The sequence below is a fragment of the Megalobrama amblycephala genome, linkage group LG6, assembly GCF_018812025.1.
Source record: "Megalobrama amblycephala isolate DHTTF-2021 linkage group LG6, ASM1881202v1, whole genome shotgun sequence".
In the NCBI taxonomy this organism is placed as follows: Eukaryota; Metazoa; Chordata; class Actinopteri; order Cypriniformes; family Xenocyprididae; genus Megalobrama; species Megalobrama amblycephala.
Window position 1 is genome coordinate 36,099,303 of NC_063049.1, and position 20,674 is coordinate 36,119,976.

At 36.9% G+C, this 20,674-nt stretch overlaps 1 protein-coding gene across 4 annotated transcripts in view; it reads left to right on the forward strand.

Annotated features, from left to right (window-relative positions):
* spegb (striated muscle enriched protein kinase b) overlaps nt 1–20,674 on the forward strand; it is a 95,814-nt gene that overhangs the window by 54,478 nt on the left and 20,662 nt on the right. For all 4 annotated transcript variants that reach the window (XM_048194385.1, XM_048194386.1, XM_048194387.1 and 1 more), the window contains 16 exons: nt 5,027–5,202; nt 5,526–5,614; nt 5,984–6,159; nt 6,938–7,198; nt 8,257–8,415; nt 8,509–8,698; nt 9,099–9,328; nt 9,470–9,589; nt 10,052–10,156; nt 12,158–12,364; nt 12,459–12,582; nt 13,941–14,113; nt 14,195–14,307; nt 15,737–15,905; nt 18,461–18,560; nt 19,829–20,029. In XM_048194385.1, coding sequence (XP_048050342.1) covers nt 5,027–5,202; nt 5,526–5,614; nt 5,984–6,159; nt 6,938–7,198; nt 8,257–8,415; nt 8,509–8,698; nt 9,099–9,328; nt 9,470–9,589; nt 10,052–10,156; nt 12,158–12,364; nt 12,459–12,582; nt 13,941–14,113; nt 14,195–14,307; nt 15,737–15,905; nt 18,461–18,560; nt 19,829–20,029 — 2,593 coding nt within the window. The remainder of the gene's footprint in view (nt 1–5,026; nt 5,203–5,525; nt 5,615–5,983; nt 6,160–6,937; nt 7,199–8,256; nt 8,416–8,508; nt 8,699–9,098; nt 9,329–9,469; nt 9,590–10,051; nt 10,157–12,157; nt 12,365–12,458; nt 12,583–13,940; nt 14,114–14,194; nt 14,308–15,736; nt 15,906–18,460; nt 18,561–19,828; nt 20,030–20,674) is intronic.

Here is a 20,674-nt window from a genome sequence, read left to right on the forward strand (position 1 = left end):
TGTGAACGCCCCTTCATCTTTTTAGAAGAGAGCTATAAGGTTTCCTCATTTTCATGTCTAGTATCAAATCAGAAGTATAAGATCATTTTAATCATATTATTTGCCTTAAGCTTGATATTTGGATTTGAACAATGCAGAGAAAGGTTCCAAGTAAATATTTTGAGTATATACTTTTTGAGCAGCAAGGATGTGTTTCCAACCAGAGTTGAGGATGTGGGAGTTTGAAGGGTAACGTATGGGATTTTAGAGGAGTGAATTTCAATACCTTCAGATATCTATGTAGGATCAAAGGCGGTGAGTCACTCCGTCAACATGCAGCCCTGCAGGGTAGGGGTTAGCATCTTCGTGTTGGTGTTTAAATCCCCCCTAAAGCAAAATAGTCATTAAATTAACCATAAAACTTTTTTCCTTGCCAACAGCTCTCTCTCGTGATCTCTCTGTTTGGTTTCACAGTGCCTCTGTTTTGCCGCCTCTATCATTTTCTTTGTGCTTCTTTGCTCTCTCCTTCTCTCCTTGAGATCTCCCTTGTTCTCCCACTGTGGTTCTGCCTGGATTGTTACCATAGCAACCCAGAGGTTAAATTGAACATATGAATTGTTTAACTGCGTACTGGCCCCATAATGATTGGGGAAAAAAAGATGGAAGCACACATGTGAATTAGGCTGGACAAATTGAAAATGTTAGTCATAGCCATTAATCACTTTCTTCAGTTGCTTTGTTTGACAAAAAATTTGGCAAGTAGAAGTTGCTTTCATTTGCTAGTGTTATTATTATTATTATTATTATTATTATTATTATTATTGTTTTGTGTTTTATTTTATTTTATTTTATACTAGTGTTATTATTATTATTTTTGAGTGTGTGTGTTTTTTATTTTATTTTAGTTATTATAGTGTTGGGGCGGCAATGCTCGGTGGCTCCAGTGCATCATCGAGCCACAGTTTAGCCCCGCCCAAAAAATCCTGAACACAGAATTGGTGAAAAACTGTTTTTCGATCTAACTCCACAATTCAGTACTACATAGTTCACAGACTTTGTAATGTGTTTCAGCAATAAATGTGTAACATTTATGTGTTTAGAAACAATTCTCAGAATTGACTTGACAGTCAGGGTTAGTTCACCCATAAATGAAAATAATGTAATTTATTACTCACCCTCATGTCGTTCTACTCCCGTAAGGTCTTCATTCATCTTCGGAACACAAATAAGATATTTTGATTAAATCCGATGGCTCAGTGAGGCCTGCATTCAAAGCAATGACACTTCCTCTCTCAAGATCCATAAAGCTACTAAAAACATATTTAAAACAGTTCATGCGAGTTCAGTGGTTCTACCTTAATATTATAAAGCGACGAGAATACTTTTTGTGCACCAAAAAAACAAAATAACGACTTTTCAACAATATAGTGATGGGCCGATTTCAAAACACTGCTTCGGAGCTTTACGAATCGAATCAGTGATTCGGATCTCCTATCAAACGTCTAAACTGCTGAAATCACGTGACTTTAGCGCTCTGAGTCACTGATTCAGTTTGAATGCAGTCCTCACTGAGCCATCGGATTTAATCAAAATATCTTAATTTGTGCTCCGAAGATGAACGAATGCCTTACGGGTGTAGAACGACATGAGGATGAGTAATAAATGACATTATTTTCATTTTTGGGTGAACTAACCCTTCAAGACCTGACGAATAGATCCATTATACTGTTACACATGCATTTTCTGTTTAAGTTCACTTAAAACATAACTGACTCTGTTTACATGAATACACCAAGAATGGCATTTTGACATTATTTTGTGTGTATTTGATTGTTTAAGCGCAATAAGCAGCGAAAAAGAACTGAGTACTGAGAGGCGGCTTTATGTCCGCACACTTTGTGTGTATGCACAAAATCCGCAGGAATGAGTAAAATTATGTGGAATACTCGCAATACCACGCTGAAATTCAAGCCCTGTAACACAAACAATATTCATCCGGAGGAAATTAAACGAGTAAGCGAGGGGAGGCGGCTTTGTGTGGCTTTGTGTATTGTGTAGCCTATCTATTCTGCGGAAAATGAGTACTGGAAGCGTTTCAGATATTTCAGTATCGATATGTATCGAAAAATAGATATTTTTGACAACACTACATTGCACTTGGTTTATTATTTCAGATGCCTTTTTAAAATGCTACAATTGAAAAATGTATTTATTTATGTATTTATTATATATAAAATTCAATCCGCATTTGGTGGGTTGGCAGGATGTAAAGCCCTGTATGTACATACAGTATGAGAATGTATTTATGTTTTTGTGTGGTGAAGTATACAGTAAGGTTAATGTTTACATTTTTAGGTGTTTATTGTTTTAATAATTTTGTTTTTGTCCCACTGTTGTTGTGTTATTTAAATTGCATGGTGAAATTATGTTATTTTATTTAGTGATTTTTTTTTTTTTTTTTTTTTTTTTTTCCTTTTTTCTTTTTGGTAATGATTAACATTAGGTTTTATTTAACAAAATGTAAATTCTTAATATTTCACAAAAATTCTCCAGGAAACATTGCAGAGTCTGATGGAGATGTCTGAGTACATAGCCTATTCTAATATTCTTCTAATGCACACCCTCATTTGTTCTAATGGTTAGAAAGAGAAAGGGAAGCTTTGCCTTATTAGGGCGGTGAATACCAGGGGTATTTTTAGCACTCCTTCCTCCATGAAACGATCTCTTAATAATCTCATATATAGTGCATCCTTGTATTACTTCATTGACAGCATGTTGTTAAAACCTGCCATTAACAAGTAGGCCTTTATTTTGCACAGTAACACTACAGCTAGACAGTTGTTCTTGAGAAATCAAGAACCCTTTTATTGACAGATAAAAGACCTGCATGAAAGTCATTTACTTTACAGTTCATGAAACCATAGGTTTGCTGAGCTACAGCAGAAGTGAGAGAGTTTGTAAGAGGCATATAAATAGGATGGTTGCTATGAGAAGTATTTGATGGCAGTTCCTTTGACTTGAATGGAAAAAAGGGAGGACATCTGCATCTGTTTGTGCTGATGTAAATCTGAGAGGTAGTGTCTCATTGAAAGCGAGAGAGCCGGAGAGAAAGAGCAAGGGAGGGTACGGAAGACATAGTGTCTACACCAGATTACCAGTTGAAATCTTGGGCCATTCACTAAGGTGCTGACATATTACCACAGATACTGTCGGGACTGAACATGCGCTGGTGCCAGCGGTGTCGGCTTAGTACATGGCCAAGGTCTGGCTGAAGGAGCAGGGCCAGGTAGGTTTGTGTTCAAGAATTTGTAAGGTGGATTTCCAGAGAATAGTACAATATTACAGAGTTTGATGAGCCTTTCCTGTTTTTTGTTAAGGTGCTTTTGGATAACCTGTTTGTTTTAAAAGTTTTATTCTTTTTTTATAGAGTACAGTGAAATGAATCACTGTCTTTAAGCTGTTGGTGTTCTTAAAAATGTTACCGCTTTGAAATTAGAATCATACCCAAGTTCACGGTAATGTATATGCTCTAAGCTGTTGTAAGAAGAGACATGGTGTCTATTTTTTCTCCTGGTACATGCATTGCCGAGTCTCACTGCACAGCTTTGCTTCAGGCCTCTCATGGCAAATGGTTTCAAGTGTTTACACATGTATCTCACTTAAGGAATGACTCTCTGTTCTGTAGCTTATTTCTGTATGTCCGTTTGTAAATCAACATCAGCAGTTTAGTTTTAGATTGAATGGATGCAACTTAAAGACACTATGAAATGGCTTGGCGAGCTCTTTTTTCTTTCCCTGTTAAAACGGGAAGTTGAAATAGGACATACAGAAGATTTACAGGGTAAAATAGCCCATAGCATTTAGGGTAGCACTTTATTGTACAGTCCTGTTCCCCATGTACATACTATGTACTTATTATAGAAATAGCAAATACTGGGTAATAACTAGGTACTAACCCTGAACCTACCTCTAAACCTAACCTTAACCCATGTAGTTACCTGATATTACCCAGTACTTTCTAAGGTTAGTACACTGTAAGTACATGTAAGTGCACGTACTGTAAAATAAAGTTTTGCAACCGGATTTAGTTTACATCACAGCCATGAACCTACATCCTACTTGGCAGGTAGTATTAATACAGGACAATTCATCAGTATTTTTAGCAGTTCTGCTGGAAGAGAAAGAATGTGAATTCTGAATGAGTTGATCTGCTGAAAGTTTTGTCAACATTTTAGGCGTACACAAACATATTTTGTGTTCATAAGGTGTTTTGTTTTGAGATTTTGTTTTCATATGATCTGTCTAGATTAAAGTTAAACATACATGTAAATTTTACAACCAAACAATTTTTAATTAAATAATTAAAAATTATTGGAGGGTCATAGCAATCACACAAATTTGTTGTTGTCCAGAATGTCTTAAAGGTGTGATTTTTTTTTTTTTTTTTTTTTTTTTTTTTTTTTTTTTTTTTTTGCAAATTGTGGAGCGTAATGCACACAACTACAAATTCATCTCTTCTGCTCATCTGAATGGCACAGAAAATCCTTCAAAATTTCCTATAGCATAACAAATTTGTTGTTAGACACTCTTCTGAGTAAATATTCTTCATCCTTTGTTTTTGTGATGGTTTTTGAAAGCAATCTGTCCCTAGCACTGGCATTCCCATTGTCATTGGACTTTTCTGAAATTGGATTTGGGATTACAGTATCCTTTCTCTTGAGAAATGCTGGTTTGTATTCAGCCCATGTTTTTCACCCTTCACCTTTCTAATCCATTTCTCTCTGTCAGAGCCAAAAGCAAAAAGTAATTCTCTGTGAATTTCACATCTGTGATGTTGTTTTTGAAAAAAAAAAATAATAATCATATCGTTCCGCAGATTTTGTTTTAATTTTTATATATATAATATATATAATATATATATATAATGTTATTGAGATGAATGTCAACTATATTCGTTGAAAATCTTCCCAGGTGTGGAGATGCGCAAATGCAAATCTGAAAGCATTGCTTGTAAAATTCATTCCAATCCCATTGGTGTTTTTCACAGAGCCCAGTCAGGACCAGCGTGGGAACCTTGGTGTACCCATGGATGTCAGCAGTCCCATCACATCTGATGAGGAGTACCTCAGTCCTCTTGAGGAAGGGATGGATTTCTCTTCCTACAGGGGACCTGAGCCGAGGAAAATCGTGGACACTCGATTCAAGGAGCCTCCAGCCTTTCAGGTATAAGAGAATGAGACATTTTGAAATATTATATCAGAATATTTAATTGACCACTTTTACATGCAGGTCATATAAAATCCATGTTGTAGTTAAGCCTTTATTCTGGAAAAGACGTTTAGATGCTCAAAAGCGAATGGATATTCATGTGCACGTGTTATCATGTGGACATATTCAGAATAAACTAAAACATGACTATTCTCTTTCGGAAAACCTGGAGATGCTGATTAATTTTCTGGATGGTTTTGTGCATGTAAAATTGACTTTTAATATTTGAATTTATATAATCTGTGCAATGAGCATCTGTGCATTTATCAACATAACAGGTTGTTATTGGAGACCAAACAGTTATAGAGGGTCAGGAGGTGACCATGTCTGTTCGAGTGAGTGGACAGCCTAAACCCATGCTTTACTGGTACATTCCATTCTTCAAACCTTTCCCTTTATTAGTCTAGATTAAACAATACACTGTCAGTAGAATAAGTTGACATGTAGTTGCAAAGTTACTTATAGTCAGTAGAATGTCTGTTGGGAAACCATCTAAGTAGTGTAAGCAGATATTATACAGACAGTCTACTTATACTAATGGCTGCTAGATGACATGTATTTTACAGTGTTAAAATAAAAAAGCATATATTTACAGTTAGTAGAATGTCTAAAGTGGACTATCAAAACAAAGTGTTCCCTAAACTATTCATAATGTAGATTTAAACAGTATGGACTGTTAGTTCATACATTTCTTGATGGACTGTGAAATGACAACTTTCATTTTCCCTCATATCAGGCTGAGAGACAGAGTGACCATTAAAACAGGTCCCCGGCATATCGTCCATGAGACAGAGGAGGGCAACTTTGAGATGGTAATTAAATCAGCACAGAAGTCGGACACTGGAGTTTACACCTGCAAGATCATCAACGAGTATGGAACTAAACAGTGTGAGGGCAAACTGGAGGTGAAAGGTAAGGGCTTCAGCTACAGTAGTCATGCCTGTACATCGTTGGGGGTTAGGTGCCTTGCTCAAGGGCACCTCAGTCATGGTTACTAAGGAAAGTAGCTTTCCCAACACCAATTATCACCTTTTGAATATTTAATAAATTTGCTGTTTAATGCATCTTTTTGCAACTTTGGTATTTCATTTAATTTCGTGAACTACTGTTCAAAAATTTGGGGTCAGTAATAAAAAAAAGATATTACTTTCATCAGCACAAAATTAGAATATTATAATGATCATGTAACACTGATGACTGGAGTAATGATGCTGAAAATTCACCTTTGCCATCACAGGAATAAAATATATTTTAAAATACATTAAAATAGAAAACAGTTTTTTAATTGTAATAACATTTCACAATATTACTGTTTTTATAGTATTTTTGATCAGATAAAGGCAGCCTTGTTATAATATGCATTAGTATAGCCTTGGTATATTATTCATTTTAAGATCCTTTTAAGTTTTATGAGTCTGAAAAAGCCAAACTGCAGAGTCTCAGATCTGGCAATTTTGAATTCCGGGTATAAATTTAAGCTGATCCGTACTGAGCCATGAACGGATTATGCTGACAGACAACGTATTAGCGTATTCATCTAATATTTCTGCTCTGCTGTACAACACAAGATATTAACAGACTACGTCTCCTATATCTGCAGCAGATTAAACACATTCAAAGTCTCTGTGCACTTTAAGCTTCTCGGGATTTCCTCTTATGTTTTTTTTGTTGTTGTTTTTTTCCACTCCAGCTCGTCCAGTAGAGCCAGGCCTGGCCATCATTCGGCCAGTGAGGGATGTAATGGTGAAGGCAGGAGAAACTGCCCTGTTCGAGTGTCATGTGATCGGCCCGCAGGACACAGATGTTGATTGGCTGTCAGATGGGAAACTCATCCAGCCAGCTCTGTTGAACTGTAAGATGCACTTTGACGGGAAAAGGTGCAGGCTGCTGCTCAACTCTGTACATGAAGATGACAGTGGAACGTATACCTGCAAACTGAGCACAGCTAAAGGTGAGCAGCTTGGTAATGGCCTGCGAAGCTTTTGTGTACACTTTGATATCAACACATCATTAGCTATGTTTCCATCAAAATTTTGGGGTATTGCATAAAAAACACTGGATGGAAATGCCAAGATGCGCATAAATTCTAAAAATGCTTGAGGAAGTCATATGCGTAAACTATAATGGAAACTCACTTACTTAATAAATCCCTCAATGCGCAACAAAAAAATCCACATTACTTTGCCTCAACAAAAGATGTGCGTCTCAAATGTTGGTTTGGTCATTCTGAAATGCCTGAGCCAAAGTCTGTCATCAAAATGATTTGGTATAATTACCTCCCAGAACTGTCTCACACGATTGCGTTCCCAAAAACTAGGCATCCATCTCTGAATGCAAGATAACATGACAGTGTTTATTGCACTCTGAAGTCATTTATGCTGTATGAACAAAAAAGAGCCAGAGTGGCTTCCCCAGTTGCTGCGACTTACAATGTTATTACAGATATTTTGCGCCAATATTCCATTTTTAATATATTAGTAATTTTCATTTTTTTCAAGTTGTTGTACAACATTACAGGAATTTAATGCATTTTAAAACACATTCAAATCGAAAACAGTTATTTTTGCTTTTAACTTTCATTTTTATTACAGATATTTTGCACCAATTTTCCAGTTATTGTTCACCCAAAAATGAATCATTTACTCACCCGCATGTTGTTTAAAACCTGTATGACTGACTTTCTTCTGCTGAACACAAAATAAGATATTTTGAAGAATGAACTATTTTTGTCCAAAAACAACATTGCACTGACAAAATAAACACCGAGACATTTTTCAAAACATTTGTGTTAGATAGAAGAAACGACATGAGGGTGAAAAATAATTGTTCATTTTTGAGTGAACTATCCCTTTAAATGCACAGTAGCCAAAAAAAACAGCCAGTAAATTAAAATGTTGCTTACATTATAGCTATGACCCTTTTGGCAAAAGGTTTTATGACGTGATCTGTACTAATAGCATGATCCTTATTAAACTGTCTGTTTCACTTCATATGTCATGTAATTTATAGAGGAGCTGACCTCTAGTGCCAAGCTAAAGGTCGTAGCATCCATAGAGCCGCTCTTCACCCGTCAGCTGGATGTACTGGAAGTCATCGAGGGTCGTAATGCTCGATTTGACTGCAAGGTCAGCGGGACGCCGCCTCCTCAGGTCACCTGGAGCCACTTTGGTATGAGTCTAATTCCCTTGAGTGCCTACCAGTGTCAGTCCTGTAAAATAACATCGAGATGGTTGGGTCATTTATGTGTCATGTCTTCAACAGATCATCCTCTGGAGGACAGCGAAGACATTCGGATCTTGAAAGAAGGAGGACGGCACTCGTTAATCATCTCTCATGTTAGTAATGAAGATGAGGGCCTCTATACGGTTGTGGCACGCAACTCATACGGAGAGGCCGAATGCGCAGCAGAGCTGTATGTGCAGGAGCCCAGACCGGCAATATCCTCACAGATGTATGACCTTTTACTAATGTTTCGCTCAGAACTTGCTTTATAGGGTTAGATCACCCAAAAATGAAAATTCTGTCATTATTTACTCACTGTTGTGTTGTTCCAAATCTGTAAGCTGTTATTTTGTCCATAGAACGCTCCATATAAGGACAGTTCATAGTGTCCAAATAGGACAAAATACACCATAAAAGCACTATAATGTCATCCATAGGACTTATGCACCATATTCCAAGTCTTCTTAAACCAAATGATAGCATTTTGCGAGGATAAAAATGGTGCTTTGACCGGTTCAAGTTGACAATTTTCATATTTGGGTGAACTGTTCCTTAAATCAAAGAACTCAACACATTTTTGCATTACAATGTAATAACTTGTTATGATGGTTTTGGTTTGGCTTTACCAGAGCAAAGCTGGAAAAAATGCCCTCCATTCCAGAGGAGCCTGAGGTGCCTGAGAATGAGGTGGAACGTTTCACCATGCCTGACTTTGTCAAGCCGCTCTATGATCTGGATGTAGTTGAGGGCAGAGAGGCTGTGCTCAGGTGCAAAGTGGCTGGCTTGCCGTACCCGACCATAATCTGGTTTCACAATGGCAAGAGGATTGACAGCACAGAGGACAGAAAAATGACACAGTGTAAGTTAGTTGATGCCTTAATTCAATTCTGTTACAGTCTACTGAGGCTTTCCGGAAAGCAGTCCCTATGGAAATGATAGTGTGAGTGGTGGGAATAACAGGAATATAATGTTTTTGTTCTTTTTGTTGTCTTTTCTGCAGTCAGAGACGTTCACAGCCTGGTGGTCCGCTGTGTTTGTCATGCCCACGGAGGAGTTTACAAGTGTGTCATATCCAATAAGGTGGGCAAGGCCACATGCTATGCCCATCTTTATGTGACAGGTGAGTTTAGTATCTCCATTGCTTCTGCTAGCTATGCAACTTGAATTATGTTGAAAAAGCAACTTAAAAAGGACTGAAGTTCACCAGTAAGAAAGAAGAAAACTTTTATGCAATTTTTTTTTACATGTCAATTTATGAACAATTCACAAAAAATTCATTGGTCAAATGGGGTGTTTTAAGTATTTTTCTTTGGATTTGCTGTGCCTACTGCTGATGTTACTCATAGGATTAGTTAGACACTCCCAAGTTAGCAGCCAGATTGGCATCAGATAACCACAGCTTATTTATGATCTTTTCCACATCCCAGACTGTTCAAAATAACACTACGACCCACATCTAAGACTGTTTGAAATAATACTACAATTTATTTAAGGCTGAAGCATATGCGTGTATGTATGAGAAGTGGCGAGAGACTCCTCTGGCACCAAATAAATATTCTGACCGACACTTTTGCTTTTTTAGACATCCTTCCTGACCCACCAGATGGGGCCCCAGTCATTGAGTCCATCACTGGCAAGACTATCACGCTAAGCTGGAAGAAACCCAGAAGACTGGATCCATCCATTGGTATAATTATGCATGTTATTTATGTATTTATTTATTAAATTTAGAAACCGCTCTTGTACTGTAAATTATCTCTTTTAAAGGTTTGGACACTTTTAATTGGTCAGTGGTTGCTCTTTCATAGATGTAGGATAATGGAGTTCTCAGTTAAGTTTTATCTAAATATCCACTGTGTCTCAGATGTTTCTTATAAATACTTTAGGTGGAAAATAGAGACGTTTTGACATATAGGAAGAGTACAAAGATATACTATGATTTGGAATAATTTGGTTGTGAAATCATTGATGAGAAATGCTCACGAGTTGTCTGGCAACAGAATTGGAATCTTTTTACCAGCCTAATTAAGTTCAACCAATTAGTGTAAGTTTGGGACGGGCCACCTGTTTTTTGACCCGTGGAAGATGCGAGGATTATTTTTGCAGTTATTTTGTCCCGATAATGCTGCAGAGATATTGCACTTCACTTTTATACAAAATTCTCTATTTGCCCTCTGCTTAATCTTGTTGTCTTAGAGGAATAGAGATATTTAAGGATGAGTTTGTCCATTAAGAAATTTCTGTTGTCAGTTATGTCAATTCAAACCTGTAAGACTTATTCAAACTAATGGAGAAGTTTTAAGTGATATACAACATTTAAAGGGATAGTGTTGTTCCAAACCCGTAAGACTTTTGTTCATCTTTGGAACACAAATGAATCTTTTTGATGAAATCTGAGAGCTTTTTGTCCCTCCATAGACAGCTACTCAACTGAAACGCAACTTTGACGCTTCAAAAAGTTCATAAAGAGATCATTAAACTAATCCATATGTATTGAGCTGTTTACTCCAAATTTTCCGAAGAAACATGATCATTTGAAGAGATTGAATTTAGGCTTATATTCACATATAAACATTCATCAACTCACACATCAGTTATGGTAAACGGAAGCTCAAGCATGTTTGCTTGACGTCTGTGAGAACCAATGAAGTTCGTTCTCATGTGTTATGCAGCACGTTTGAACATCCGCAAGAGGTTTGTTCTCGTGCGTCAAGCAGGTTCGGTTGAGCTTCTTTTTATGTTCGCTGATCAATGTTTATATGTGAATAAAAACCTAAATTCAATCTGTTCATCATATAAAGCGATCAAGTCTCTTAAGAAAATTTGCAATAAACTACTCAATTCATATGGATTAGTTTTACGAACTCTTTTTGAATGTGTCAGTTGCGTAGCTGTCTATGGAGAGTCAGAAAGCTCTCAGATTTCATCAAAAATATCTTTGTTTGTGTTCCGAATATGAACGAAAGTCTTTGGAACGGCATGAGGGTGAGTAATTATTGACTGAAGTTTCATTTTTGGGTGAACTAACCCTTCAATGGTAACTGTTTTCGATGCCATTACAATGAAAGAAACTGAAACTTTCAAAAATACTTCAAATGCTCCATAGAATATAGTACAAAAGTAAAATTTGTATGATGCCGCTTCTAAACTCAGCCAAACGGATTGAATTTAACAAATATAAGTTGACACAATTGTCATTTTTGGGTGAACTATTCTATTAAAGAGATCTCATTTGTGATCTTTATTTCCAAGAGTTACTCTCTATTGGCCTCCTCTCATTGTACTAAATGTAGCGTGTATAGTAAATATTGATAGAACAGGTTGGATAACAGCACGGATGGTTGACCTGACCTGCTCTTGTTTTCTTTACACATTTCCAAGTATGGGCACCTGTTAAATATAGTTTTGTTGCTCTGTTGTACGGTGACATTTTATTTATTGCTTTCCAGCAGACGTTCTGTCCTGGTGATGTTGTTGGAAACAATCACAAATTTAATGCTGTATTGACTGTTCACTGTCCAAGCCCTAAAATTTTAGTGTCCTTGCCCCATACTGTCAAACACTTTTTTCCTCTCCTTGCAGTGTAATTGAAAAATGAATCGGAAAGATCGATCCTTAAATAATCAGATTTTCCTTTTTTGGTTATAGCTTTCAAACTTAACTCAAAAAGATTGATTTATATTTCCAGATCCTAGCTCCCTGATGTATGCTGTTCAGCAGCAGGCCCTGGGGTCGATCCAGTGGACCATCATCGCCTCTTGCCTGAAACAGACCACCTATACCATCACCAATCTGTCTAAAGGTGTCCGCTACGCCTTCAGGGTGCTATCAATCACCAACAAGGCCTTTAGCAAGCCGTCGCCTGCCACCGACCCAGTGCAGCTGTTAGATAGAGGTATACTTCAGCAGACAAGGACAGCCACAGTCAGACGGGTCAATGAGATGTATGAGTTACTGCAGGAGACTGGCTTTTATCTCTCTGTCTGCAGGTCCGTACGTCCAGGAGGCTCCTGTAATTATTGACAAGCCGGACATTGTGTATATGGTGGAAAAGCAGCCCTTAAGCATCACTGTCACTCTCAACCATGTCAATGCATCGGTCACATGGAAGAGGTATTTTGCATTTTGATTTGCATTGAATCATTTTGTAACTGATACTTTTTTCTATGCCTGATAATTATTCATAACTTATGAAACTGTTGATAAATACAAAATCTAAAGGGATAAATCACTCAAAATGAAAATTCTGTCATCATTTACTCACCTTCATGTTGTTTCTTCCATCAAACATAAAAGAGGATGTTTAGCAGAATGTCTGAGCTGCTCTTGTACATACAGTACAACAAAAGTTGATGGGGACATATATACTTGCAAGCTTAAAATAGACATAATATTAGTTCATGATTATAACCTGAAAGTCTTGCCTTCCACTCTTTTAAATTATGATACACAGGATAGCTACTTTTTGCATATAGACATTTAATGCAAGTTTTTCTTATGTTAATAATTCTTTGATGCTGTGATTAAGACAGCACCTCATTAATATTCCTTAATATTAAACATTTTAGTTAAGGTTTGTTCTGAACCCCTAAGTATTTCATCATTTTTTTTTTTTTTTTGTAAAGTTAGAAAATCATTGGTATTTCAGGAAATGCATTTTGCTTGCACTGAATTATGTAACATACTTTTTGTTTTGCCTAATAATTATTCATAACTTATGAAACTGTTAATAACTACAAAATTTAAGGGGATAAGTCGCTCAAAAATTAAAATTGACTTAATTTACTCTTCCTCATGTTGTTTCTTCCATCTAATACAAAAGGAGATATTTAGAAGAATGCCTGAGCTACTCTTTTACATACATCAAAAGTAGGAATTTAAACTTGCAAGCCTCAAAATAGGCATAAAAGAGTAATACATATGAATTGTTTGCATTGCTGCAAATCTTCTGTATCTATACAGTACACAAAGCTGTTTTGAACAGAAAAAATTTAAGTAGTTTTTTTCCCTCCACTCCTTCAAATCGTGATTCTTAGTTTCTTTGTTTGTATACAGACATGCAGTTCAAGTTTTTCCTATGCCAGTAATCCCCTGGCCTCAAGAGGTGCATTAGCAACTGATGCTAAAGGATGCAGTCTTTAGCGTCTTTGTTAGCACGCCCACCTCCCATGCTGGAAATGTTGATTCGAATCCCACATGGAGCAGTGCGGGTTGAACTGAAGGAGTTACACGTGTAGTTTGAAAATCTCTGAAATACATTGATGGAGTGTTCTACATTTGCATTCAATTCTGATTAGTCTTTAGTTTTACACCTATTTGCATACTGAATTCTGATTGGTCTTTTATGTCTTGCATTTATTTAATAGCCATAAAACCTAAAATATTAACACCAATCTTTTGCATTTGCGAGGACAAGTAAATGTAGTTTAACCTGAATAAAACAAATAGTTATTGTGCCATTATATTTTCAGAGGTGGAGTGACATTGTCTAACAGACCGGGTCTGTTTGAGTTGAGCATGCCTGATGATGACCAGCATACACTGAAGCTGTGCAAGGTAAAGAGCAGTGATGTTGGTCAGCTGACTTGCGTCGCCAGCAACAAGTATGGCAGCGACTCCTGCATCCTAACCCTGGAAATGGCAGGTATGTTGCCTTCAGAATACAAACTGTATGAGTATCTGTGTTATTGCACATATTCAGTCTCAATGATTTCTCTGTCTCTAGTGGCACCATCTTTTGAGTCCATCATGGAAGACCTGGATGTGAATGTAGGCGAGACTCCTCGTTTTGCAGTGGTGGTTGAAGGAAAGCCTGTCCCAGACATTCTTTGGTACAAGGTGTGTGTTTTTGTTGTAGTGCATGCACTGTTTAATTAGAACATAGTTTTTGAGAATTTATAGTCTATTAACAATTATTTTCTTTTGATAAATCAAGATTTGGGACAGTGAAAATCTATAATACTTAAACTTCGGTTTGTGAACTAGGCATGTAAATTGCAGCAAAAAACCTATTATGTCTCTTTTAACAAGATGTAATATAAGTCCCTAGAATGTCCCTAGAATGTATCTGTGAAGTTTCAGCTCAAAATACCCCACAGATCATTTATTATACCATGCCCAAAATGCCCCTTTTTAGGTGGAAACAAAAACACAATGTTTTTGTGTGTGTATCTTTAAATGCAAATTAGCTGCTGCTCCCCGCCCCCCTTTCCAGATAAGGACTGTGCCTTTACAGCTCGTGCCTTAGATACTCTGGCAACAACAAAACATGAGAAACAGTATGGGGCCGTTTACACAGAACATGTTTTTGCATTCCACTGCGCTGCTTTTCCATTATTTTCTATATAAACATGGTCTAGACGGACCTTGTGTTTTCTGTCTCCCTTTTTGGGCTTGTGGAAAATGCAAGACACGGTTTTTAAAAGTTGAACTTTTAACTTGAGTGCTGTGTTTTTAGAATGGCATTTCCTGTGTGAGAAGAGAACGCAACGGTCAAGCACGTCCATCTAGCATGTTTACATAGAAAAGCAATGGAAAAGTAGGGCAGTGGAATGGAAAACTGCATTCTGTGTTCATTGATACAGCCAACAACAGAACATTTATGTTCTTTATCATGTGTTTAATGTCTCCTCTAGCGAGGAGATAAACATGGCGGACTGTATAAAGTTCACTGAAAAACTAAATTATAACTGTTTTTGCTCCAAGGACACTTTATAATGTTTATTATTATAAATAATAAACATACATATAAAAGATTTTATTATTCTTTTAATGTTATACATATACGTTTTACCGAAGGAAACGGAGTACATTGAATTTCTTTTAAAAACCCATCAATTTTTTACTTTTAAAATGTTCTGAAACCAAAAGTTGCCATTTCATGATGTTAATGCTGTGGTAGATGTTTGTTGTTCTCGTATCAGTTGCAGTCAGTTTAGCTGAGGGTTCTGACTTTTATCCAGATCTTGAAGTCAAACCACGTCGGCCTCTCTCCCACCTGCTGATCTCTCACTAACGCTGCCTGTCTGATATTTCCTTTAGCCATATGACCTCCCTGGGACATTCATTGCGTCCTGTAAATCATGCTAATTTATGCTTTGAATGATACTGTTGGATATTACATCTCCTGCCTCAGGGCTTTGCCTTCTGTTTAATTCCTCACTACCCTGTTCACCTCAAACCCACACAAATTCATTTCAAATTCAAATCACAACAGTGGGATGGCTGCTTAGTCAATCTTTTCCACTTGTTTTCCTCTGATTTTCAGGGAGACACCCTGCTGTCCGAAAGCAGCCATTTCACATTTGTGTACGATGACAATGAATGTTCTCTAGTGGTGCTTAACACTCAAGCAGATGACTCAGGAGTGTACACCTGCACTGCTAAGAATCTGGCTGGATCCGTGTCCTGCAAGGCTGAGCTGACTGTCCACACAGGTGAGCACTTTGCCATTAATGCAGGAGGTTGTATTTCTAAGCACGTTGATTCACCACCTTACTGTAACCTCATGTCCTAACTAGCTGAGATGCAACAAATTGATAAATCCAGCACTGTCACAGGGACAGATATCAAATGTTTATAGGTGGTTTCCCTTCCCTCCTCCAGTCTCATTGAGCTGCTGAAATGATGAGGATATTTACTTTGATTTCCATTCAGTATCTTATTTAGCAGGAGAATATTTTGTTCATGCAGAGGACCCCAAAATATGCAAGTGACCTCCATCCTAAAATATAAAGTCCTTTATTATAATTTAAAAATTATAATTTTATACTGAATGAGAAATATTAAATGTGATGTTATGAAGTAATTAAATGTGAACATGTTGTTTCCAAAATTAAATAATTGACCATTTATCATATTACTGAAAAATATTATCTGGAAATATTCAAATATATCTTGAATTATATATATATATATATATATATATATATATATATATATATATATATATATATATATATATATATATATATATATATATATATATATATATATATATATATATATATATATATATTATTATTAATTAATTAATTAAATAATTTCAACAAACTTACTGTGTGCACATCTGCAAGAAAAATACAAAATAAGTACAAACCCGATTCCAAAAAAGTTAGGACACTGTACAAATTGTTAATAAAAAAGCAATGCAATAGTTTACAAATGTCATAAACTTAGATTTTATTCACAATAGAATATAGATAACATATCAGATGTTGAAAGTGAGACATTTTGAAATGTCATGCCAAATATTGGCTCATTTTGGATTTCATGAGAGCTACACATTCCAAAAAAGTTGGGACAGGTAGCAATAAGAGGCCGGAAAAGTTAAATGTACATATAAGGAACAGCTGGAGGACCAATTTGCAACTTATTAGGTCAATTGGCAACATGATTGGGTATAAAAAGAGCCTCTCAGAGTGGCAGTGTCTCTCAGAAGTCAAGATGGGCAGAGGATCACCAATTCCCCCAATGCTGTGGTGAAAAATAGTGGAGCAATATCAGAAAGGAGTTTCTCAGAGAAAAATTGCAAAGAGTTTGAAGTTATCATCTACAGTGCATAATATCATCCAAAGATTCAGAGAATCTGGAACAATCTCTGTGTGTAAGGGTCAAGGCCGGAAAACCATACTGGATGCCCGTGATCTTCGGGCCCTTCGATGGCACTGCATCACATACAGGAATGCTACTGTAATGGAAATCACAACATGGGCTCAGGAATACTTCCAGAAAACATTGTCGGTGAACACAATCTACCGTGCCATTCACTGTTGCCGGCTAAAACTCTATAGGTCAAAAAAGAAGCCATATCTAAACATGATCCAGAAGCGCAGGCGTTTTCTCTGGGCCAAGGCTCATTTAAAATGGACTGTGGCAAAGTGGAAAACTGTTCTGTGGTTCTGTGGAAAACAGTTCTTTTTGGAAAACTGGGACGCCATGTCATCTAGACTAAAGAGGACAAGGACAACCCAAGTTGTTTTTGCGCTCAGTTCAGAAGCCTGCATCTCTGATGGTATGGGGTTGTATGAGTGCATGTGGCATGGGCAGCTTACACATCTGGAAAGGCACCATCAATGCTGAAAGGTATATCCAAGCTCTAGAACAACATATGCTCCCATCCAGACGTCGTTTCTTTCAGGGAAGACCTTGCATTTTCCAACATGACAATGCCAGACCACATACTGCATCAATTACAACATCATGGCTGCGTAGAAGAAGGATCCGGGTACTGAAATGGCCAGCCTGCAGTCCAGATCTTTCACCCATAGAAAACGTTTGGTGCATCATAAAGAGGAGGATGCGACAAAGAAGACCTAAGACAGTTGAGCAACTAGAAGCCTGTATTAGACAAGAATGGGACAACATTCCTATTCCTAAACTTGAGCAACTTGTCTCCTCAGTCCCCAGACGTTTGCAGACTGTTATAAAAAGAAGAGGGGATGCCACACAGTGGTAAACATGGCCTTGTCCCAACTTTTTTGAGATGTGTTGATGCCATGAAATTTAAAATCAACTTATTTTTCCCTTAAAATGATACATTTTCTCAGTTTAAACATTTGATATGTCATCTTTGTATTCTGGATAAAATATTGAAATTTGAAACTTCCACATCATTGCATTCTGTTTTTATTCACAATTTGTACAGTGTCCCAACTTTTTTGGAATCAGGTTTGCAATAATGTATACACATATATACACATTTATTTTATTCACATATACAGTATTTTATTTTTTTCTTTGTTTTTTCTTTGTTTCTTTTGTTGTGCTTTGTATTCTTTATATATATATATATATATATATATATATATAATAAATACACACACACACACACATTGTGAATGTGTTGAAATGTTGACATATTTCCGAAAGAAAAAAATGAGAATAACAGTTCAACTTGTGGTGCATGTGCAACCTGAGCTTGGAAATTCATTTGTCTGGCTTTCAGAAATTATCTTTGTGATTTGTTTTTGTCTGGACTTTCTGTGTGTAGTCAAAGAGGACAAAGACGACCCGATGGAGGATGAGGCGTCCATCCTAAGAAAGATGCGGAGGCTCACTGATTACTATGACGTGCACAAGGAAATTGGGAGGTGAGTCATCCGCCCGAAGCCTCACTTGGACACGCACCATTTATCTCTAATGATTTCCTCTGTCGGCCTAGAAACTCAAAGAGCCGACTCCATCAGCTTTTGCTGATGACAGATCTCAGGTCTTCTGACTCATCACACACGTCTAAGGTTTAATAAAGCATCAGCCGAAAAAAGCGTTGGCACATTATTAAAAATACACTTTTGGTCTGGAAGTATGCAATTTCATGCTCCACAATCAAAGGATGATTCAGCCACCTCAGAAGAGGCCATAAGACCCTTGAAATTTGAAGGTTGTATAAATATGGGATCTCTGCACTTCTTAATAAGGTTTGTACAGGTTCTGTATTGAGGAACTACCCAGAATCCCTTAATATAAATATTAGGGATGTCAATTTAAAGCGATGCGTTCAATAAAATGGACACAAACAATATATTAGCTTCTAAAGCCACTTTTTTTAAGGTCTATTCAGTGATTTACTCATCTTCCACAACGTATCTGAATAACCTCCATTTGGGGTTTTCAAAATGTTTATTATATTATGCGATTAATTAATCAATATATTATAGTAAATTGACAGATCTAGTCATCATACTCCTCAAACCATGTCAGTTTTGATCCAGATAAGATTTGCTTCAATGCGACTTTGAAACTGTTCAGTATAATATGGTCAAAGCCACATTTTAAAGGAAGGGTTATTTGTTTGACACAATGGTACACTGAGCGCTCGACTGGGCGGAGAGGAGTGCAGCCTTCGTGGCTCTGTATCTCTGCTCTGCATGCTGTCGCTCTCTCTGTGCTTTAATTATAATCTTCATGGCCGACTGCCATCGTTCTATTAAGACCTGAACCCGCTGAAAACAGACACATGCTACACACTCTTTTCCAAAACATAGTGAGCTGTCTGTTCTAAAAGGATGTTAAGGCATAATAGGAGTGCCCTTTGTACCCTTGTACACCTTTTGGCAACATTTTGACCACAGATGGTGAACAGAAAATGTTGATGATAAATATAGATTTTATGCATTTACTGAAAAGTATTGAGAAAAATATTCGGTCTAACAAAACTTGAGTACTTAATGCAATATGTGTGTGTACCTTTCAAAAGTTTGGGGTTATTTAAAATTGTTTAATGTTTTTGAAAGAAGTCTCTTTCAGCCAAGACTGCATTCATTAGATCAAAAATACGGTAAAAACTGTAATATTGTGAAATATTATTACAATTTAAAATAACTATTTTCTGTATTTTGTGAATTGTTCTTTTCTTTAGAGGGGCGTTCTCATATGTGAAGCGGGTGATACAGAAGGCAGGAAAGATTGAATATGCAGCCAAGTTTATTTCGGCTCGTGCTAAACGGAAGGCCTCCGCTCTGAGAGAGCTGAACATCCTGTCTCATCTAGACCATGAGCGGATCCTCTACTTTCATGATGCCTTCGAGAAGAAGAATGCTGTTATCATCATTACAGAGCTGTATCCTTTTTATCATCTCTGAGAGCTTTAGGGATCACTGGCCATAAAAGCAAGTTTAAGTTTAAACTTCAAAGTTTGTCTTGGTGAACTTTTTTATAGTTCATTGTTAGTCAGACCCTCTGATGAGTAGTGCCCTTCTGCACTGAGATTTGCTAGAGCTGTTTGTGTAATCTGTACCTCTTAAATTCTTCATACTCACAACTGCCTTACTCATATGCCTGTAATTGTTCCGGTGTGTGCATTTACATAGAAAGTCTGAAAGTCTTGAGTATGCATTAAAATTCTGAAATTAAAATCGAACAATTGAAAATTTTGAACAAAGTTTTAGTTTTTTAGTTTTTTTTTAAATTTAAAAAAACAGAAAAGACAACACTCCCAACTTGTCACATATTGGCGCTTACTCAGGACCCCTTTTCGTCAGTTTTTAATGCACAGGGATAAAATTCCCATGCTAATCGCATCTGTGTATGACACCAAAGGTTTCTTATTGAAAGCAATGGAGTACCCTGCATATCGAAAAATCGGGGTACTGTGCGTTAAAAAGTGACACCGAGGGGTCCTGACCAAGTGTCAATAGTGTTGCAAAAGTACTATCTCACATCCAGTCTTGCACAGTCACAATTGTTGTACACCCATCAATCACAC